Raw genomic sequence first — 23,179 nt, 5'->3', positions numbered from 1 at the left:
TTTTTTGCTTTTTGAGACAAAGTTGCACTATGTTGTTCAGACACTTGCCTTGAACTCACTCTGTAGTCCAGGTTGGCCTGGAACTCACAGTGATCCTCCTGCCTCAGTCTCCTAAGTGCTAGAATTACAGTGCACCTCTGTGCCTGGCTAGTAGTTGGCAAAACTTTTGTAAGGAACCAGAGAGTAAAAATTAAGGTTCCACAGTCATAGAGTATTGTCATAATTAGTGAGCTCTGCCCTTATAGCCCTGAAGCAGTCATGGACAGTATATAAACCAGTGGGTGTGCCAATAAAACTTTATTTACAAAATTAAGTGGTAGCCACATTTTTTGGCCTGAAGGCTATAGCTTGCTAACTCCTGCTCTAGTCCAGTGCTGTCTGGTGTGATACCTGCTAGCCACATATCAAGCACTTGAAATAGGCCACGCCTAAATCGGTATGTGTTGTGGGCCTAAAATATAAATTTCAAAGACAGTATGAATAAAATAATATTCAGTATATCATTTTTAGTTATTACATATTGAAATAATATTTTAGATATTTCAAGTTAAATGAAATATATTATTAAAATGGATTGCTTCTTATTCTTGCAAATGTGCCTAGTAGAAAATTCAGGATGTAGATTAAGAAAGTAGAAAATTCAGAATTACATCTGTGTTTTGTTTCTGTTGAACAGTACTTTCATAGAAAACAGTTATAAACAGTGCATTATAATTTAGCTTGCTTGCTAACAGTGCTTTACAAGCATTCTCTGTTGCTACTCTTTAATCTACAGCTTTTTTAGGCCAGTAGTGCTTGTAGTGTGAGGCAGAGGCAGAGGAGAAGGGAGAGCCTTTCAGCCAGCGATTAGAAATATGTTGGGCTCCTTTGGGGCACAGTGATTTTACTGATCTATAAGGTAGAAGCTGAGGATGCTAAATACTCTACGGCAGTGATGGTGAACCTGTGGTATGAGTGCCGCAGGGGGCATGCAGAGCCTCCTCTGTTGGCACGAGAGGCAAGGCACCCCAGCGTCTCCTGAGCATCAGAAATAGCTCCACAGAGGCCGTGCGCATGCTCCAAATGAAGTAGTGGCTCTGGGCGATGACGTCACGAGCATTTTGGGCGGGTCTCTAAGGGTTTGCTTTAGCTGCCCTGTGGCGTCCCCACAGAGTTGTGCTGCCTCAAAAATACCTGTAGCTGTTCTACTAGTTGGTGCCTTCTTAGCCCGATGTTTGGCTTCATTGTACATTTAGCAGCTTCCTACTCTTACCATGGAGCTAAGCGTTTCCACTTACATGCTTTTTCTTTTGAAAAATGTTAGGTAAACATCCTTGATATCTCTGACATGGTATTCATACAGATTATTTGAAACCCCTGTAAATTTGGACTTTATTTTTAATGGTATTTTCTTTTTCTTTACTAAGTGCTCAAAAGCTAACAATATACTTATATCAGAAGTTTCTTGTTTCTAAAGTTTTTCTTTTCTAAAATTTTATTGTCATTTTCTTGTTATTATTGTTGTAAGAGCTTGACTTTCCCCTGCTTCTGTGTGACTCATTCATTTTTGACCGTCGAGTCTGTAAAGTATTTCACAAGTGCTGGGTAAAACGGTTGACTGGCTGGCAGATGTGGGCTCCCAAAACTGAGCCATATAACATTTATTCTGTTCTTGCAGATAGTGTCTGGCATTGAGTTGAACTCTGAGCATGCCACAGGGGACTCAGTGTATTGCTGTGTTCAGTGTTTATTTCTGAGAAGGGAGGCCCATTTTGGGTGGAGTGTGATTTCCCTGCTTTAGTCCCTGTTTCAACTTGCTATCTAGTTGACCCCTTGGTTTATTGTGCCCTCTGGACCTTCTCCCTGATGATCTGATTTCCTTTTGGTCTTTCCTTTGGGCTCTGGGGAACTGGGTGCAGTTATGCCTCTAGCTCTTCTACTCTTAGTCATCTTGACTGGTTCCTCCCCCGCCCTTGGCATCTTTTCTGAAAAAGCCTTTTCAACTCTTGATGTATGAACTAGGTGTTTGTTGAGTACCTCCCTCGCTGCTGCGGATTTTGTTATATTTCCTGTCATCCACCACGCAGGTAGGTTGCATTTTCTCACGTTACATGGGGCTTGACAGTGTTAGTACACAGCAAGCTGGGGCTGCATTTCTGTCTGTGTGACTCCAGCACTACTGGGCTGTACAGTGGCCTATGCTCTGCCGTCTGTTAGCAGCTCTAACCCATTCTTCCTGCTAGGGTTTCATCTTTGTGTTTTCGGAGCTGATTTCCCTCCTTCCCAGGTTGCGCAGAGACTTTAGTACACTCATGTCCGCTTTCTGTCTGTTCCATCGCCCCAACCCTTGGCTTTCTTCCCCTTCCACTCCTTCCCCTTCCTAGTGCATTGATTCATCCACAGGCACGTAGCGTTCAGACTATATCCTCAGTCCTTTTTTATTTTTTATTTTGAGATGGTTAAGCTGTTAAATTGCCCACGCTGGACTTGAACTTGTAATTCTTCTGCCTCAGCCATTCAGATTGCTCGCATTATAGGTGGCGCTGTCATGCCCAGTTTTTCATATTTTCAAAGTAGAAATTAGTAAGTCTAGGATTATAAAACAGGAACAAATTAAACAAAATAAAGAGATTCGTAGTCACAAATAACCCAATTTGACACTAGGCTTTAAAACACACTCCTCCTGTCTTTAGTCTGTAACTGGTTGCTGCCAGCAAGAGGAAGTCTGTTTCCCTCCCAGATGATCTGCTTTCTGGCTGCATTCCGGTTTCCTTTGCAAACATGAGGGGCAGTTGGGTGGACAGAAGTAAGTGCGCTCCTTTAATACAAGCAGCCCCATTTCTAGGCCTGTTATTTGGTTACCTGAGTAAACAGCTTCAACCTCTCAGGCTGTGGAGGTTGGAATCTGCAGAGTCCAAGGCCTCGGAGGCATTTCAGTGGTGCCCTGTGGACCCTGTGTGAAAGGCACTGCAGTAAGACAATACAGGTGCAAACTATCCTCTGACTGGCGGCTGTGATTTAACAGGAATGGGATGCGAGAGACAGAGAGTCTATCCGAAGAGCAGTGCAGCACAGCAACCTGGTCATCAATCTCGTCGGACGAGACTGGGAAACCACGTGAGTTTCTGGCTCATCTTTTTCTTTTGCATCAGTCTGTGGGGCTCAGTAGACATCTCATGGCATTGTAGTGCCATTTTCATGGGATCATTAGTAGGGGCTGGTTGTGCATCCATTCACATCCCAGTGACTGCCCTGCTGGGTCGGGGTGTGTGTGCTATGAGGCAGCAGTGCGATGTGCTGGTGTAGCTATCGGCGTGGCAAGGACATGGCAGCGTGTGGTCCTTGTCTGTCCGTGTGCTTGGTGTGAACACCTTGAGCAGGACCGGAGTTGGACCTGTGCGTGGCTCTGTTGATCTGGGGTGGGGTCAGGAGGTCGGATTTTGCCTACTTCACGGCTCAGCAAGCTGTGCATTGGTTCACTGAAGGAACTTTGTCCTTGTGTGGACAGTGTTCGACCCCTTCTGCACACTCGTCATTGAAGATGTTGAGAGTACTGATTCGAACAGTTTGTTTAGCCTTCCTGTGGATTATCAACAAATAAAGTTTTTCTTTTATAGTTCCATACTTTGTTTGCTTTTATTAAAGGCTGAATCAGATTTGTTTGTACATGTCTGCTTCAGTAAATATTTTCCAAGGTCTTTAATGCCATAAAGGCTCTTGTTTAATGTTATATGTTCTGTATTGACTAATACAGTGACTTGTACAGAGTGAATGTAGTTAATGTTAGGCATTGAATTGGTGGCTCTTTTTTAGTTTCTTTTTTACCTTCAAGGGAAATAAAGTGTGGGGGGGTGAGAAATAATTCCTTTTCCAGCTCCCAACACTTCCTTCCTCATCAGTAACCACACAACAAGTTTTTGTTTGTTTGTTTGTTTGTTTGAGACAGGGTCTCACTATGTAACCCAGGCTGGCCTTGAACTCATGACAATCCTCCTGCCTCAGCCTTCCCAATGCTGGGATTATAGGCGTGCACCACCAGGCCTGGAAAGCCAGGTTTCCTTAAAGGGCCTCACCCTCAGAATTCCTGAGAACACAGAATATTACCTGTGATGGATTTATAATGTAGAGTTGTATTAGGTACAGTAATGACAGTGAGCCTGCCTGTCAACTTTGAGAAACATGAAGTTTGACTTAGAACTAAAGCACGACTGTTTAAATGTTTGCTATGAATTCCACCATTGTGAAAATGAGCATATCACAAAAAGCTTTGAAATTCTGAGTCAGAGGTGTTACCTAATCCTTTATGTTTTCTTCTAGAAACTTCGATTTTGAGGATGTTTTTGTAAAGATTCCCAAAGCAATAGCTCAAGTGTCCAAGGAGGCTGGAGTTGAAAAACTCATTCATGTTTCTCATCTGAATGCTGACATTAAAAGCTCTTCCAGATACCTGAGAAATAAGGTAACTAAGGAGTCCATCGGGCAAGTGCCTTGTAGAGCCAGAGTTTCTTGGTTCCTTTGAAGTGTGATGTAAGTGAGAAAGGCTTCTCAGCAGTGTATTGAGAATTCAGAGGGTTCTTCATACCCTACATGAGGTGTGTGTGGGCCGTGTTCTGGCGTTTCAGTTACACGCCTTCTGTTTCTGCTCTGAGAGGCTTCCCAAGTGAGCAGTCCGCATTATTACCTGCCCTCAGATACTTCAGGTTGCTCTGGGTTAAGACAGAAGGACACAGACAGCATTCTGGGGTCACCTGCTGTGCTGAAAGGGTCATTTTTCTTCCTCCGGCTTCTTGCCTAGCCACAGCTTCATACCATTCTTCCATAGGTGATGTGAAGGCTGAACCTGAGAGGGACAGATATCTGCGAAGGAAAATGGCTCTTCACAGAATTTAGTCTTCTTGTACTCCGGGAAACCACACTGGAGTCCAGATTTGTGCAAGGTTGGCCACTGTGTTCCTGGTGTCTTGTTCTCAGGGATTGATAGGAAGAATGAGAGCCTGGTCTGCCCTTAGCGTGTGTCTCCTGCCATCCTTAACCCATCTGTAGTCATGCCGGTGAGGGCAGTGGAGTCCTTGAAAATGGCTCTGGCTCTTTGACTCACTGTGTTCACTTACTATTTATTAAGCACTGACTTTGTGCCTTGTATTCTGGTAAGCACTAGGGATACAGTGGCCAGTAAAGCAGTCCAGGCCCTAGTCCACAGCTAGGTCTGGCTCCCCAGGGAATGGAATTCTGGATGCACCAGGTGTCACCAAGTGGCAAACTGCACTACAGGAGCAGATAATAAGCAAGAGGATGCCTGTTGGGAACACATCATGACTAGCAGCAGAGAAGCCCGTGTGAACTGGCTTAAACATAAAGCGTTTATAGGTTCCCCTGGTCAAGAGATCCATTGAGAATACCTCAGCCACAGAGGTTGGTGCCAAGGAACAGGCCTCTAGCTGCTTTCTGCATGAGCTCTGTCTTGCTGGAGGTGGGCCCAGGCATCTTAGACAGAGAGGAAATGAAAACAAGGGTGCTCATGCTGGCCTCTGCCCCAGCACTAAAATCTGGATTTCATGATTGTTAGAAGGGCTTGGGGTGTTAGTGGTAATAAAGAGGGGTGTCAAAGCCTTCTGGCTCCCTGGCTTAAGCCACTGGGCAGGTGGTAATGTAGATACTTGAGGAAAACTAGACTTTTGGGGTAGAGTTCTTAGCCTTAGTTTCCAGTTAGAATCACTGGGGAAGACTTGAAAATTCCTGATGCCCAAGGTGTACCACAAACCAATTAAAATCTCTGGGAGAGAAACATGAATAGTAGTAGTTTTTTAAACTCTCGATTATTCCAAGAGCCGCAAAGATTGCGGCCCATTTTACTTGAGGGAGTAGAAGATGGTCCAGTGTTTGACTTGGGTTTCAGGTGTGTATCAGTCATTCAAGTAGCTGTGGTGAAATGGGCTTAGAAGACAGTTTGGGTTGTTGCAGATATACATTTGGAAATCAACCACCATCTGTTGTTAATTAGAGTAGCAAAATGTCCTCATGAGTAAATGTAGGTTGAGAAGAGGACTTTGAACTGGGTGTGGAGTGACAACTGTGATTTGTTCTCTGATAGGAGAGGAGGCACGTGTGAAAACCAGACATGACAAATGCACTGAGCAGAGTGGGTATGGTAAGGTAGGGAAGCTAGAGGGGCTGCACGTTCTAGGAGCCGGGGAAGACAGTGTCACAAGGAGGGAAAAGCTATTTACCAGTGTCCCTGAGACATCAAGCTGAATGAGAGCTGGGAAGTCTTGGGTCTGTTGGCGGTGAGGTCATCTCGTCAAAGTAACCTTGTCAAAAATAGTTTCGGTGCATACATTGACCCAGAGTCCAGAGGGCAGTTAAGGAACGGGTGCGCTGGAGCAGAGCAGCGGCCCAGGAAGGGAGGTACGTTTGCAGGTAGTTGGTTGGAAGAACGAGCAGAGGGATAGAATCTGGGAGGGGAAGTGGAGTTGGACCTTCTTCACACATTTGCAGCAGAGGATCTCCATTGTTTAAATGGCCGTGGGAGGTGTTGCTGGAGAGCAAGGCTGAACATAGGGACAGATGGTAAAGTGGGCAGGTTCCTTAGGAGGTGGGAGGAGTGGGTCCAGCACCCTCAGGAGGGGGCGCCAGAGCCAGGATATGGCTCTGCCCCTCTGTGGTAGGAAAGGAAGAAACTGGTGCTTCACACACCTGTGATTATAATTTAGTGGTGAGGACTTGAGGTGGTTTTCTTCTGCTATCTTATGTTTAGGAGGTAAAGTCATTTACTGGAAGGAAGGGGATAGAGAGAAAAGCCTGAAATTTGAATAAAATAGGAAAGCCTTGAAATTGTTATGTGGGAGACTATATCAATTAGAGAAAAACAGCATTTCTGGGAAAAACCAGAGCCCAGTTAAAATCTGTGGCATGGATTATGGTGGCACCAATTTATGATTTGTATTTATTTATTTTCTGCAAGTTGTTAAAGATGGTGGAGGGAAAGCAAGATTACGATTTGGCCTGGTGTGGATAAAGGCACAGGCCCTGTAATTCACAGGATGCAGTAGGTAAGAGATGAATGTGGAATCGAATCCGGGATTCAAAGGAGGCCAGGGAGGCAGGAGGAGTCCGTGGGGGAAAGCAGAATCAGTGGGCAGAGTTCCTTAGAAGGCCGAGGAGCAGGCACCCCAGGAGCAGAGAGCAGGCTGGGTGTGTGGGTCGTCATCTGAGGGCAGGATGTCTTCATTTAGGTTCTGACAGGCCCTTTGTGTCATGGTGAGATCTGTTGTCTCACTGAGCTGAGTGCCAGAGGAGGGGTGAAGGGGAGGCCTTGGAGAGGCTCAGAAGCCCAAGAGGCACACCCACTGGGCTTTGGTATCACCAGGCTCTGCTGGGGGAGTAGGTGAGAACTGTACAGCTGCTTGATGAGGAAGGCCAGGGGCCGACTCTAGGTCAGTGTGTCCTCTGCCACCTCCGTTACTATAGTCCACAGTTCTTTCTCTGGCGGGCTGCTAGGTTGTAGGCTCAGACTGGAGGCCATGTGAATAGGAAGAAAAACAGGCTGGAAAAACACTGCTCTGACTTCCTCTCTTCTTCAGCATAAGCTCCCCTGGAATAAAAACATAAAGAACCTCAGCAGACATTATAAGGATAGGGTGTCTCAGAACAGTTTTGCTTTTGGTTGTTCAGGCTGTTGGAGAGAAAGAAGTGAGAGATGCATTTCCAGAAGCCACGATCATAAAGCCATCGAGCATCTTTGGGAGAGAGGATCGATTCCTCAATCATTTTGCAAGTATGTGTTCTTTCTTAATAGTGGGAAATAATGGACCCTGGTTAATCACATTAAAGCTCAGCACAAGCTGATAGTGTTCTCTGCTTTGAAAAAATAAGGTTTTCTTCCTCAGTTGCCTTTTTCTCTCTTAAAGCTGTATTTTTATAGTCCATATGGCCTTTCCTACTTGGGGAATAGGTGAGTGTCCAGCTAAAATCAGTGGTAGCAGTGGATTTACAGTGGTACCAGTCTTATTTTCCTTCAGCCCCTGAAGGTGGAGGTTAACAGTGCATGCTTCAGAGTTAGAGACTGGGGGTAAATCTTGGCCTCCCTGCCCTGTGCTTGGCGAGACGCTGGGATGTCCTGCAGAATAGTTTCTCCAGCTCACCTCACTTGAATTCCATGTGTTGGTCTCCCCGCCACACACTTCTGCCATAAAAGTCCTGACAGACTTTTTACTGTGTCCATAATTTTGTCATTTTGGAAATATTATACAGTTGGAATTATACAGTATATATCCTTTTCAGATGGACATTTGCACAACAATGTGCATTTAAGGTCTTTTTTCACATCTTTTCATGGCTTGGTAACTCATTCTTTTTTTTTTTGTACTGGGGATAACTATTGTTTTTGTAAAGCTAAATGATATTTCCTTGTATGGATGTGCCTGTATGTTTTGATGTATTATGTGTTTTCTACTGATTGTGTCTTCTGATATTCTGCGTTAATTTCTATTTTGTTTTTAAAATTGTAGCACAATATAAGCAATGTAAGATTTATACTAAATTATATCTCCCCCAAACTCATATGTTGAAGCCTTAACTTCCAGTGTGACTTTATTTGAATGTAGGGAGTTAGGGTGATGGTTATGGTTAAAGGAGGTTGTATGGTGGGGGTCCGAATTTTCTGGAACTGATGACCTTGAAGGAAGATCTTGCTTCCTCTGTGCATGCATGGAAGAGAGGTCATGTGAGGGCACTGGGACAAGTTGGCCATCCACAAGCTGGGAAGAGCCCCCACCCTGACCCCGATGGGCTGGTGCTTTGGTCTTGGGCTTCTCAGCTTCTGGAGCTTTGAATAAATACTTCTGTTGTTTAAACCACGTAGGCTGTGGTGTGTTAGTGTGATGGCTTGAACAGACTAAGGCAGATTTTGGCCCTCGCACCTGAGTAACTAATGTTATGCGTACCTAAACATGAAGATGCACTTCTGGAACTGAGCAATGGGTATAGGACAGAGGGATTCTGAGGCATGTACTAGAAATATGGCCCAGAGGAAGACCTCTGTGAGTGCTCAGGTCGAAATGAAGAAGGTGCTTTGGAACCTGGAGGAAAGGGAAACTGTGCTATAAAGTGGCAAAGATCTGACTTAACTATGGGCTGGGGTCCTGTAGAAGGTAGAACGAACTTGCAGGTGATGAGATTGGTTATTTAGCTAAGAAGATTGCTCCACAGAGTGCTGCAGAAATGCCTTTGCCCTTCCTGACTGCTTATGATAAATGTGAAAGGAAAAGATGAAGTGAAAGAGGATTAAGTAACCAGAACTGGAAGATCTGAGAAATAGACAGCTGATCCATATTGCAAAAAATGAGAAGGCTTGTTTTCAAGTGAACATTAGGGATGCGGTCGATAAAGAGACTGTAGGTTTGAGTGGTGGGCTGATCAGCGATCTCAGGGAAGCAGGAGTAGAGATGGCCTTGAATGAGCAGACACTGCCATTCTGAACTGGAGGGACAGAGAAAGGGCAGAATGGAAGGAGGCTGCCAGGCCCCCATAGGGCCAGGCTGCAGAAGAGCAAAGAAGGACCCCAGACAGGTTCAGAGGTGTTCAGAGCTACCTCCTGGGTCTCGCATGCCCTGTGGCTTCTACCAGAGCACCCAGAATCCTGAGAAGAGGCCTCAAGTCTCTGGAGGGCAGGCCCTCCACAGCCCCTGGAGCTGCTGGGATGGGTCTTGCCCCACAGATTCGGGTTGGAGGGCCAGTGAGAGAGTCAGCTCGGGGTTGGGAGGGCAAGAGGGCTAAGGGCCATAAGGCTTACTAGGATTAGGTGGGGTTTGTCTTATTAGATTTAGGACATGCTTGGGACTGGTTGGCCTTTTTTCTTTCCTATTTCTCCCTTTTGGGCTGGGGATATCTATTTCACGTCTGTCCCTTTAGTTTGTCTTCCTGTTTCTGGCTTTCTTACTGCCCGTTTCTGTGCCTCTGAGTTTCAGAGCAGGTCTTTAGAGCCTCACATATGGTTGCCACTAGTTAGCCATGACGGAAATCTTGTGGTTTTCAATTAGATTTCTCTGATTAGCGATGATTAAGTGATATTAAGCATTTTGACACATACTTGTTGGCCATTGGTATAACTCGTGTGAAGAAATGCTGTTTGTGTCCTTTGGCCATTTTAAAATTTCATTATCTTATTTTGTTGTTGAGTTATAATTCTTTTTATATTCTGATTATTAAACACTTACCCAACACATGATTTGCAAATATTTCTTATTCTGTGGGTTGCCTCTTCACTCTATTAACTTTGCCCTTTGAGTCAGGATTTTTTTATTTTGCTATAATTCAGTTTATCTACTTTTACTTCGGTTACTTGTACTTTTGGTGTCATATCCAAGACATCACTGCCAACTCCAGTGTCGAGAAGATTTCCCTCTTTGTTTTCTTCTAAGAATTTTATGGTTTTAGCTTTTGGTTTAGATTTGGATCGTTTTTGAGTGACTTTCTGGCCTATGGCACAGTGTTGGGTCTGTTTTATTTTTCTATTTGTGTATGTTAAGTTTTCCCAGCACCACTTGCCGAAGACTGTCCTTCCCCACTGAACGGCCTTGGCGCCCTCATGAAAGATCATTTGGGAGCAGTTCAATTTGGAACTCTCCGTAGTCGTCCAGAGTAGCCTCTGTCATCTCTCTTGTCCTCTTTCCCCATCTTCAAATAAATTGTCTTCTCTTATGTAAAAGAAAAGGAAGAATCATTTGGCTATGTATGCGAGGGTTATTTTTCTGTGTTTTATTTCATGTCTGTCATGCCACTGTTTTGATTGCCATGCAGTTGTTTTGAGTGCTGTGGCTTTGTAGTAAGCATTGATGTCAGAAGTATGACTTCCCGCTTTGTTCTTTTTTTACAATTGTTTGGCTATTCAGGGTCCCTTGAGACTCCGTATGCTATTCAGGTTGGACTTTTCTTTCTGTGAAAATCACCATTGAGTTTATCATGAGGACTGCGTGAAATCTAAAAATTGCTTTGGACAGCATTGATACTGTCCTACTCTGTTTTGAGTTTCTCTAACAAAATGCCCAAGACTGGAAAATATATAGAGAAAAGGAATTTCTTGCTCACAATTTTGGGAGCTCGTAAATCGGTGCGGAGCCTCTGACCTGAAGGCCTTGATGCTGCTCCTGAAGCAGGTGCCCCTGGGTTAAGGCCCCACCTCTTTTTACCGCTGTGTGACAACGCCTCAATTTTGGAAGAGATCCGTGTAAGCCATCTTGTAACAAGAAGCCTTCCAGTCCTTGCACTTGGATGTCTCTGTTTGTGTCTTTTTAAATTTTTTGTAACATTTTGAAATTTTTAATGTATTTTTTTTTACTACTTTGATTATAGTATTTTTTGATGCTTTGTAAATTTCTACTTTTAGATGCTTTAAATTTTTTCTTTTACATGTAGTGCATTTGGGATTTATTTTTCTTTTTGGTAAGAAATAAGCCATTATCTTTTATATTTTTCAAATAGTAGAGCAGTCATCACAGTACCATGTATTAAATAATATTTTCATTTTCCACTGATTTTTGAGCTCTATTCATACTAAATTCCCATGTTTAGCAGAGCTGCTTTCCTAGGTTGCCTTTACCATATCACTCATCTGTCTATTCTTGTGCTCCTCCTAGAATAGAGTATGGTTCGAGCCCCATCCTGGGCATGACCATGCAGTTGGCAGTAGAGATAGGATGCTGTTGCCAGGCCATGTCAGCCCCCTACCTTCTTGTCTTTGTCCTTAAAGGTTTGGCTTTTTTACATCCCATGTTTACCGTCTGAAAACAGATGATTGCTACTCACCAGGATCATTAGCTTCCTTAGAGTCAGTTACACTTGCATTATTTCTGTTTTGCCCAGCATTTATTTTAACCTGCGGCTTAGGCCTTCTAAGCATTATTTTCATTTCTTCTGCCAGACATTCGTTATTTTGTTGGTGTGCCTCTTATTTCCTTGGGCTTGAAGACGGTGAAGCAGCCAGTGTATGTAAGTACCGGGAGAATTTGGGTTTGGGTGGTCATTGTTCTGATCTCATTCTGCTGCTTCTTTCTTGCTACCTCATCGTTTTCTTCTGGGTCCGCACACTTCAGCTTGTTGCTTCTCAGTTTACCTAGGAGATATGTGTTGTCTTCACTTGTTCATTCACTTAAGAAAGCTTTCCTGAACTTTAACGTACCAGGCACACCATTTGTGTGGGGATAATAGATAGGTAGACAGCTGCTGTCTCCTCGTTGTGCTCCAGCACAGGCAGCTCAGTGGGATGGTTACCATGCAGTGTGGCAGAAGGTCTTGCATAGCTACAGCAGAGGGTTTGGGCCTCTCAGAAGAAAGGAAGGGAGCTGGGGGAGGGTTTTACTTCACACAGAGGCACAGTACTCAGAGGAGCGCAGAGGTGAAGCAGCCTGTTGGACCCCTTAGGTTGGGCCAGTTTTCCTCACTGGCTGCACTGTGACATTGGGGGCTAGGTAGTTCTTTGCTGTGGTGACTGTTTTAGGATGTTTCACACCATTTCTGTCCTTTAGATGCCAGTAGACCTACCCTCGACCTCCAGTTGGACAGATAGACAAATTTCCCCTAGGGGCCCAAATCATCCCTCCCTGATTGAGAATCTTGGGTCTAAATCGGTACAAAATGACTGTTTTTGAGAGTCTTATAGTAGAATATAGCAGTTCAGTCTGTGGTGGGAGGAGTGGTGAGAGGAGAGAGAAGGGGAAAAGGAAGCAGAGAGGCTGAGCGGTCTGAAGGCAGATGCTCCCGACTAGAAAAGACCCATAGGTGAAGGTTGACTGAGAGGATTATTGAGCTCTTGAGAAGGTCGGTTTTAAAGATGCTTTCTGAAAATAGATGATGCCATTTTAAAATTATATCACATTTGAGCCGTGGGTGGGATTGCCTGCTTTCCTTTCTCCCTGTGTTCCGCTCCCCTCCCCGCTTCCTTCCGATCTCTGCATCTTCCTTTTCTGCTTCCTTTGACAGTGATTTAAACGTAAGTTTTAATTGCTATAGGTTGTTGATGTAGCTACAGGAATTGTCAATGCTGTTAAAGATCCAGATGCCAAAGGGAAAACCTTCGCCTTCGCTGGGTGAGTGCCTAGGGTTGACTTTAACCGAAGAGCCTTGGTTTGAACAACAATTTCTAAACAAGTCCCTCGTGGATTTGTTACATTTTTACTGCATCAGAGTCTCCTAATGCATAGTGCTTTAGAACAGCTGGAGAGGAAATAAATTACCTACAGTTAGTTCACTTACCCAGACATGGATTTGGTCTGCATCTCCCATAATGTAAAATTAGAAGTTCACCTTGGGCCAGCATGTGTCCTGTGTCCTGCAGTGATCATGGCAGTGCTTTCTGGGATTTGAAGGAAGCTATTTAAGGATTTGGTATGGTATTTCTCGTAGCGCATGATGACATTTTCATGGATTTTTTTCCTTTGGTAAAATATGTCACAGTGATGAGGTCCTCACTGAATTATCTTCATTCAGCTCTCAGTAATCATAGATTTTCTGAGGCAAGAGAGATTAGGAAAATTGGTGAGGAGATATGAAAATGTATTATAAATAATGATAATTTATTAAAGTTAGGTTTGACCATTAAAAGCAATCCAAATCAATGGAATGGGGAGAAATAGTCCCAAATATACATAAGAAAATAGTGTGTGATAGGGTGACATTTTTAATGCAAGGGGAAGGGTTCATTCAATAAATGATTCAGTAAAGCAGTAGGCTGACATGTTGGGAAGAATTCACTGACTTCTTCACCTTATGTTATATAGGAAAATATGTCCCAGAAGGAACTATGGTTTAAAAAAAAAAACCTTAGACAAAATATATGGAAATTTATTCCACTATGGAGGGCTTTTCTAAATATGAATCCAAACTATAAAGGAAAAGAAATCAATAGTTATGATTAAGTAAAATGTTTAAAGTTTTATATTATATAAATACCAGAAGCAGTGTTAAAAGACAAAACACACATCATAAAAGATGTTCCCAACTATATTGCTAAAATATAAAGAATTGCTGGGTGTGGTGGTGTATGCCTGTAATCCCAGCACTTGGGAGGCTGAGGCAGGAGGGTCGCCATGAGTTTGAGGCCAGCCTGGGCTATACAGTGAGTTCAGATCCAGCCTGAACTACAAAGCAAGACCCAGTCTCAAAAAAAAACCCAACCCCCCCCCAAAAAAATATATATATATAGGACAGAATCTCTAGGAAGAAAGAAAATAAATGTGTAAATGGCAAGAAATGTGAAGAAATAATAAATCTTACACATGAAAAGAAATGCTAATTAGAACAGAGGACCTTGCTGTCCTAGCAGATTGGCACATTTGTTTTGGTGCGGGGTAGCCTTACTAGCATTTTATGTGAATTGGCATAACCATTTTGTAAGGCAGCTCAGATATACTCAATAAAAACTTTAAAATTTCAGAATGTACTTTGATCTAGTCCCATTTCTATAGCTATATTCCAAATACATAATCATGGATAGGTATATAAATATTTACTGCAGACATGTTCATTGAAACAGTATTTATTTATAAAGGAAGATTTTTATTAGCTTAAATTTTCCAAACCTAGGAATTGATAAAGTAATTATGCATATGTGCAGTACAAATCTGCAGTCATTAAACAAGCAGTAGAATATTTAGTGGCATAAAAAGATGATTATGATGTGTTAAATTTAAAAATTATAGCATAGGTCATATGTGTCATGCAAGAGAGGAGGGATACATGTCAGGGAATGAAAAGGGTGTGTGGCAGATGTATTACCTTCACCCTGGCAGTCAGATTGGGGGTGATACTTCTTTGTGCTGATCTGTTTTTGCTATAGTGTGTGTATTTTTTCTGTTTCATAAGAAAGATGTAGTTTTGTTAAATTACAAAAATTTGCCAGGAGCAAGTATTGTCATGTAAATAACTGTGTGTCTTTTTCCCTAGGCCCAGTCGGTACCTCCTCTTTGACCTTGTGCAGTACATCTATGCTGTGGCCTTCAGGCCCTTTTTCCCATACCCCATACCCCGTTTTGCCTATCGGTAAGTACAGTGCTCCTCTTGTGCACTGTCTGAAAACAGCTAACCTGAGACCTTGCTCCTGGTCCTTCCCTCAGGTCTCGGGGAGCGTGTCCCTTATGTGCAGAGCAGTCTCCAGCCCTCCGATGAGAGGCACCCTGGGTCCTGAGTTAGCAGGGGAGGAAGCAGAGGGTCTAAGATGGGAGCTGTAGATCAGCGTGGTTGGGAGGGTCTTCCTAATCTCCAGCTAAAACCCACTGGGTTGGGCCGGGGCATAGCATGTGCAAGGTCTTGTGTTTGATCTCTGTGAAGAACAAACAGTGATAGGGAAAACTTTTATAAATGGCAAAAACCTATAAAGTGTTATAATATAAAATGGCTTCTGCTGTCTTTCACAGCAGATTGCTTTGTTTAGCTCAGAACTAACAGGCACTGAAGGCACTAATTGCTGACTGAGGCATTTGGTCTGACCCTGAGATAACAGGGTCAGCAAGGTCTTGAGCTCCCAGAGACTGAAGCCACCTGACCGTAAAAGTGTCTAAATGAAAGAACCCATTGCTACCATTCACTCCCCTGACCCTGAACACCCTTTTCATATGGCCTAGAATAGATAACTAGGCGAATCTTAAAGGTAAACTCCCCAACTGCAAAGAACTGTTACATCTGTGTTGAAAGGATTAACTATTCTGTGACCATGATTTGAATGGTGAGAATGAAATGTAACCACCCAAATGAAGTCAAGGCTGTGAAACCCTATAAAAGGAGGAGTTGTAACCCAGTGTGTCATTGATCCAGGCACAGCTTATGTGCGATTGACCCTTATCGATGAGTAAATTTGTTATTTTACTTCATTCTGCTGCCTGTGTGTCACTTACTGATTCCTTCCATAACAACAACAGCTGAAACAGTGTAAAAAAAATGCCCAGAGTCTCAATTTGGAAAATTGTCTTCCTTGGCAGATTGTGAAATGGAGTGACCAGATCTCCCCGTTTGGTGCTGCTTTTCCATAGGTGGAAGGGTCCTTTTTGATTAAGCAGTTTGCTTATGTAGTGGGAAAGCAGCAAGGCTGATTTAGATTTGGCCTGTGTTGCCTTCTTTTCCTTCCTTGTTTCTTGGTTCATTCTTCCTTCTGTGAGTGGGTTTAAAGTGTGCGACCTGTCTTGCCACACCCTAATGGTCTGAACAAGGAGATTTTCACATCCATTATGCCAGAGTGATTTTTAGCCAACACAGCAATTTACTCCTTATTTATTCATGTAACAAATACTTCTTGAATGTCTGCTATATACTGGGCAGCCCTCTAGGTACTCAGGGTGTTACAGTAAACTCTCCAAAAGCTTATGGCCTGTTAGGGGTACTAGGAAAATAGTCAAGGTAGCTGGGGCTGTAGCTCATTGAAAGGGCACGTGCTTCATATGGGTGAGGCCCTGTGTGCAGCAGCACTAATAAAACCACACACACACACACACACACACACACACACACACACACACACACAGTCAGGGTGCAGCATGACGGTAGTGACTGGGATTGTTCTACTTTCCAGGCTTGTTTGTTTGTTCAAAGTGTAAGGGAGTGCAAGAGAGGCCGCAGAGGCCTGGAGAAACCTCCACTTACTGCAGCAGAGTAAGAGGAATTGACCAAGGAGGGTGACGACTTAAATGCCAGTGAAGAGCTTGGAAACCTAGATACTGAAGGGAAGGAGTTTGAGGAGAAGGGTGTACAGGAGCCTTGCAGCTCTGTGCACAGCCGCATCTCTGGCATCTAGAACTGTGCCCAGCACAGATGGGAGCTCTGTTAACATTTGTGACTGCAGTGCTGCAGAGAAGGCAGGTTCGATAAAGGACCCAGAGATGGCCCCCGAGGATGAAGAGGGTCATTTGGTGTTTTTGCTTTTGAGACAGGGTCTCATTATGTAGTTGAGACTGACCTGGAACTCACTATATAGCCCAGGCTGGTCTTGAACTCACAGCAATCCTCCTGCCTCAGCCTCCCGAGTGCTAGGATTACAGGCGTGCGCCACCACGCTTGGCTGAAGAGGGTCATTTGAATGGGAGCTTTAAGGTCACAGAGCAGCTGTAGCCCAGGTTGTTGTGAGCCTTAACAGTCGGGGCTGGCATCCGCATGTGGCATGGCCCCCCAAGGCCCTGGAGTAGAGCACAGAGGTGATCTGTTAGGTGGAAACAGTGGAGAGTTGGAGGCTTTGAGGGGTAAAGTACTCCTTTATTTTATTTTAGTTAAAAGTTATGTTAGCTCAGTAAGTCATATTTTTTGGCTACTGGGACAGGTTAACTGGAATCAGAGATTTTATGTCACTAGAGAAATTCTGACCTGTCTTGGGGCTCCCTTTTTCATCCATTTCCTCCGTGGAAGTGAGGTTTCTTGAGCTTTCACAGAGTGGTGGATCCTGCTGTTGGTTGAGCTCTTGTGCATGAGCCCGGGAGGTAAATGGGTGAAAAACAGGGCCTGCCTGGCGGAGGTGCTGGTGCGGCACAGAGCAGACTTCCTGTCAGATCTCAGGCTCCATGAGGCCCAGGGTCCTGTCCTCCACCACCTGAGGCTGCTCACCACAGGAGCAGGAACTCTGGTGAGCGAAGGAAAACCGGCCACTGTCCCTGGCACATGGAGAATGAATGCAGTGATTTAGCCCAGGAGCTTCCTGGGCTTTGCGCTCTTCTCCCGACTTGATCGTAGACCTGCAGCACCGCTTGAGGGCTGCAGCCCTCAGGACTGTGTTGTGTGTCTTGCACCTGCTCAGCTTGCCCTGCATCCTGACTGATAGCACACTGAACGTCTCAGGCTCAGATTAAGTCAGATCTCACGGACTTCGTTGAGTGTTGGGTTGTTTTGGGGTTGCTTTGTTGATCGTTGGTAATATTTCATTTTAGTGTTTAGTTTTTTTTTTTTTGTGGTTTGGTTTTAGGGTTTAGTTTTAAGATTAGTTGTCTCTTTGGAGAATAGGGTGAGTCCTCAATTCCACCCACGAGTTGGGTTGTCTTGAAGGGAAGCAGGGACTCAAAAGATGTGTGGCCTCACAGGTAGTCGAGCCAGGATGTCATTTATTTTCTTAAAAAGATGCAGGGAGGCCTGGTGGCACACACCTATAATCCCAGCGCTCAGGAGGCTGAGGCAGGAGGATTGCTGGGAGTTTGAGGCCAACCTGGGCTACATGCCTCAACTACATAGTGAGACCTTCTAAAAAAAAAGTCAGTGAATTCCTGCCTGTGCAGCAGCCCCTTGTCCTGTGGATCTTATGGGCAGAGTGATGTGTGTTCTTTTTCCAGCTTGGCGGCAAGGCTCTTGGAGATGAGCCCGTTCGAGCCCTGGACCACGCGGGATAAAGTAGAGCAGGTGAGCCCTGCAGGGGAGCTCGCAGGACTCCTCTGCTCCCGTCTGCTCCCTTCGTCTCCGGCAGGATTCACTTTTGCTCTCAGCTGGATTGTGCCATCAGAATATGCATTCGCCTCGTGGTTCCTACTGCCCCTGCTGGAGCTCCCCTCTCCCCTCCTGCCCCTGTGTCCCTTCCTGCCTAAGCTCAGAGGCGCTGCCTGCACTGCTGTTGGCAGCTTCTTGCTCCATCTCCTGCGGCCCACTTCAGTGTTCCCTTCTTTGCCCTGGAACTGGTTTTCCAGGTTCCCCTTCACTTTCCTGCTGGCTGATCCGGAAGTCAGGCCTCTGACCTCATCTCTGTGCGCCTGGGGGAGCGGGGTCAGTGGGACCTTCTGTGTTCCTGCTACCCGGCCTTTCCACCCTCCTTGCTGCTCAGGCCTTGCTGCGGCTGTGGCGCCCTCCCACCCGCTCCATCCCAGCCTCTCCGCTCTGTCTGCACTGTTTTCTAAGTGAGGCTCACCACCCTGCGCTGCAGCTGTGTCTCTCCAGGCCTTGTCTCCCCCCGGAGTTGTGAGTCCTCTGTCTGTAGTTTCCTGACACGTTCTGTGTCTCCGTAGAACGCAGACCTCTCCTCTCCTGAGCTCCACCATGGGGAGTCCTGTTCTCCACTGCTGGTGCTCAGAGTCTAGGAGCCCCTCGCTGCTCCTGTTCTCCAGTTTGGATCCGAGCCAGCCCCGTCCACCCCTCCACGCTCCGCAGGGAGGGGAGTGTTCTGTCTGCTTGCGTGGCTGGAGCACAGTAGAACGTGTGCTAGTATGACTGCAGACGTGAAGCTTGTGCTTTATCTGAATTGATTCCAACTCTGATGTCAGTCACTGCATATGGCTGTGGCCTCTTTATTGGCCAGCAGTGGTCAAGGTGGATGCCAGATCTTCCCACTCCTCTCTGACCCTCCCGTGGAAATGTTTGTGATAATACTGGGACTTTGCAGCTCCCAGGCGCAGAACACATATGTGTGTTCTCCCCACTCCCACCCAAGCCCCTTCCTCTCTCCACTCTCTGCTGCCCCCCCATCCCTCCTGCAGTGAGCCAGGCTCCAGATCTCAGGTCACTCTTCCCTCAGCCCAGAGGGGCGCTGGACTGAGAACAGTTACCGGGTTACCCCTGCCTAGGCAAGGGGCAGGCGCCGCACCGTCCCTGTCATTCAGAAGCTGGCAGCTGAGGCAGAGACGGCGCAGGAGCACAGACGGCGCAGGAGCACAGGCTGGGTTCTCCCTGCGTTACCTGGCTCCCTCCTGAGCCCCCTGCTCTCCTGAGCCAAGTTGCCTGGCCCCGGGCTCCTGGTAGCTGTAGCACCTCAGCCTGAATGCGGCCTGGGCGACTCACTCCCCCTGTGTCGTGTCCTGGCCCAGTGGCGGTGCTGCATCTAGGCCAACGCTTGCTGGTTTCACTTTGGGTTTTTTTTTTTTTTTTTTTTCTGTGTTCTACCTTTATCCAGTTCTGATATCAAAATAACATACGCTGAGCAGGATGGTATCTGCCTGTAATCCCAGCACTCTGGGAGGCTGAGGCAAGAAGATCATGAGTTCTTTGGGGCAATTTAATGACTTAGTGAGATTTTTTTTTTTCTCTTAAATGTACATCTTATTTTATTTTTTGGTTTTTTTTGAGATAGGGTCTCACTACGTAGTTGAGACTGACCTGGAACTCACTATATAGCACAGGCTGGTCTCAAACTCACAGCGATCCTCCTGCCTCAGCCTCCCGAGTGCTGGGATTACAAGTGTGCGCCACCCTGCCCAGAGACTTAGTGAGATCTTGTCTCAGAAAACAAGCTAAGGATGTAGCTCTGTGGCGAAGCCCTGGGTTCAATCACTGGAACCCCCAGAGAAAGCCTCGCCATGCGGTCCTTGAGAGTGCCCGGTCTCGTGTGAGCCCTGGCCGCTGGCATGTCTGAAGGCTGCGAGGACGGCACACTGTCTGGCCTGTTTTCGGCATCCTCTGTGGCCCTTTGTCCCTTCACAGATGCACATCACAGACAAGTTGCTGCCCCACCTGCCCGGCCTTGAGGACCTTGGTGTCCAGGCAACGCCGCTGGAGCTCAAAGCCATCGAGGTGCTGCGGGTCCATCGCACTTACCGCTGGCTGTCTGCCGAACTCGAGATGGTGAAGCCTGCCAAGACTGTCAACTTTTAGTGGGCCCACACGGCCCTCGGTTCTGGTGTCAGTCCGGTCGCTGGCTAGCGAGCACCTATGGTCTCTGGAGAGCCTGTACATGGTGCCGAGTTCCCTGAAACGTCTGAGTTAAATTCAGCAGCACTCTCGTTCTGGATTTGTAAATGAAAATCCCAGCTAGTTGGAACGTGAGCATGACTCCCCTTAAATACATACACGTGTGTATTTAAAAATGACTTGCATGCCATGTGTTCTCTGAGACGTCAAAGGGTTGGATTTCTCGGTACTGAATCAGGCTGCTGCTAGTGCGTGTTCTAGAAAACCAGCCCCCCAGTGTCCAAACGGCGATGATCCAGTGGCACGTGTTTGCCTCCAACTTGAATGGGAACATGCACAGGCTGCATAACTAAGCGGCGTCTGTTCACACGAACGTTTGTCAAAGGCACACTTTAAACAGTGGTACATGTGACTGTGATCAGAATTCACAGTGAATGTTTAAATTTGTAAAAGATACATTACAGTCAGTACCCCTCACAGTGCTCCCCCCTTGCTTTGAACTCCTTAGCCCATCTTTTTTGCCACTTTCGGAAGCAGTTTTGTTAAAAAATACAGTGAAGGCTGAGTGCCACCCAGCAGGAAGGCAGCTCATAAAACCTTTCACTGTGTCTTCATTCTCATTCACTGGCCCTGGCTCCTCCCGAAAGCCAAAATGACCACAAAGGGTAAAAACAGTTTGAATGGATTCAGGACATTGAGGCAGCCAGGACAGCACAACTGAAGACAGGAAAGAACTTCCAGAGCTGCCTTGGACGTGGCAAGGAGGGTGCGATGAGTGTTCTGTGTGAGGTTAATGGCCCTGTGTCTTCCACTGTGCTTACCTTTTAAATCCGGACATTTGCCTTATTTTTTGATCATATCTTTGTCTATAGACAGAGGGTCTCAAACCTTTACTTGCTAGGATTTGAGCTGTCCAAGGCCCTTCTGCCCATTCTGTTAGGACCACATCTCTATTCCAGACATGTACAAAGACTTCGCTGCCAGAGAGATGGATGCCTCAGCCTCTGCCAGGGATGCCGGTGCCTAGAGATCAGAACTTTTGGTTTAAGTTGTTCATTTTGCAGCCAGAATCTAGGAATTTGCTTATTGCTGGTAGATCCCTGTGTAATTAAAATCTCCTGGGTCTGTGGTGAAGCCAGCACATTGCATCCTAGACACCCGGGGTTGGTCAGTGTTATCCATGGGCTCTGCTCCCTGAGCCCTGTCTGTGTGCGATAGCATCCAGGGAAAGGTTCCCAGCGCTGGACTGAGCCCTCCACTGTCCACTCCGGGCTCCAAGATCTTTTGTCCCAGAGTGAGCAACACTGGCCTGTGTGTCTGCAGCCGTGGGCATCTGTGGAGCTTGCTGGAAATGTGGGTGTCCAGGCCCCCTCCCAGGTCTGCTGGATGGACCTGTGTTGGCCAGGCGTCCAGGAGGCCCGTGTGTGTGTGTGTGTGGCAAGTGTGAGAAGCAGCCTGTGTGGAAGGCTGCCGCGGGGCGTGTATGTGGGAGGACAGCCCAGGCCTGCGTTTATTGGACGTGCAGCTCGCCCTTGTGCACACCGACCTGTGAGGGTCGGTGTTCCTGGAGACGGGGCCAGCCTTTCCTTCAGAACAGACACCTCTGTTCATCGTGGTCAGCAGGGCATGGAGAGCAGATTGGATTTGGAAATGTAGTAGTGCTGTGAGGTACAGCGCCCCTCAAAACATCTGCGTTTTCGAAGCAACACTGTCCTCAGCCCTTCGAATTGTGTTGTAACTCAACACCACCCGTCTTCTTTCTCTAGAGCTAATTCTTCCTCATTGTTCCCTTTTACAGCCAGTATTTTATTACACACCTCTTATTTTCTGCAGGGAAAATCCTAGTTGCACATTAGTCACACCTGCCGTGCAGTCAAAATTGAAGGAGAGTCACGTGCCCGGAGATTCCCCGTTAGGTGTGGGCGCTGACAGGGTTACTGGCTCCCCTCTGCACTGCCCAGCCTGCTTGTGCCTTGTGTGGCCTGGGAAGCAGACCGTCCTGGGCTGGCCTGGTGGTGTGGCCCCTCAGTGCTGTGTGCGCCGTGGGTGTCCACGGGTGGAGGAGTGCGTACCTTCTGGTAAAGGTGGGGACAGTGTGGTTGTCTTGCTCACTTGTTACTGTGACACAGTTCCCGGGAGGGGAGGTTCACTCGGGCTCATGGTCTGGCTTCCCTGGGAGAAGATGGCCGGGTGCAGGGGGAGGAGAGCTGCTCACCTGGGGCAGGAAATGAGAAGGGAGGGGCCCGGGAGGGGGACACACCTTCCCAGTCGCCCCAGCAACACCTCTTCTGCACGGCTCCACCCCTATGGCAGCCCAATGAGTCATCCTCATCCCTGAGCCCATGCGGCCTCTGAGGGACATTCTCAGTCCACCACCCCAGTAACGGTCCCAGGCTTTACCTGCAGACTGCATTCTTAGAACGCCAGTGTGTACTAAACACACATGCAATGATGTTTAAGAGCAATGAATTATTTATAAGTTTATTACTGAGATAAATTAAATTATCATTATTTCTTTCTCTTGTGTTTGTCACAACTCTGGGGATAAAACTTCGCCCTAAGAATCTATAACCCTACATCTCTCTGGCTTTTCCTTCCTCCCTTTGCACACCTGACAGCAGAGCCAGGC

The 23,179-nt window shown here is 46.3% G+C and overlaps 1 protein-coding gene across 1 annotated transcript in view; it reads left to right on the top strand.

The window, feature by feature from the left end:
* The window catches only part of Ndufa9 (NADH:ubiquinone oxidoreductase subunit A9), a 26,227-nt gene extending 4,498 nt beyond the window's left edge, over nucleotides 1-21,729 (top strand). Inside the window, exons 4-11 of the mRNA XM_010611599.3 lie at nucleotides 3,005-3,096; nucleotides 4,297-4,438; nucleotides 7,651-7,753; nucleotides 11,897-11,964; nucleotides 12,985-13,061; nucleotides 14,917-15,012; nucleotides 18,273-18,339; nucleotides 20,344-21,729. Coding sequence (XP_010609901.1) covers nucleotides 3,005-3,096; nucleotides 4,297-4,438; nucleotides 7,651-7,753; nucleotides 11,897-11,964; nucleotides 12,985-13,061; nucleotides 14,917-15,012; nucleotides 18,273-18,339; nucleotides 20,344-20,514 — 816 coding nt within the window. The 3' untranslated portion in view covers nucleotides 20,515-21,729. The remainder of the gene's footprint in view (nucleotides 1-3,004; nucleotides 3,097-4,296; nucleotides 4,439-7,650; nucleotides 7,754-11,896; nucleotides 11,965-12,984; nucleotides 13,062-14,916; nucleotides 15,013-18,272; nucleotides 18,340-20,343) is intronic.
* Nucleotides 21,730-23,179: the final 1,450 nt, after the last annotated feature.

The sequence above is a fragment of the Fukomys damarensis genome, unplaced genomic scaffold (assembly GCF_012274545.1).
Source record: "Fukomys damarensis isolate Sample0158 unplaced genomic scaffold, DMR_v1.0_HiC HiC_scaffold_19, whole genome shotgun sequence".
In the NCBI taxonomy this organism is placed as follows: domain Eukaryota; kingdom Metazoa; phylum Chordata; class Mammalia; order Rodentia; family Bathyergidae; genus Fukomys; species Fukomys damarensis.
Note: the sequence above shows the minus strand (reverse complement) of the source record. Positions and strands in the feature narration are given on the sequence as shown.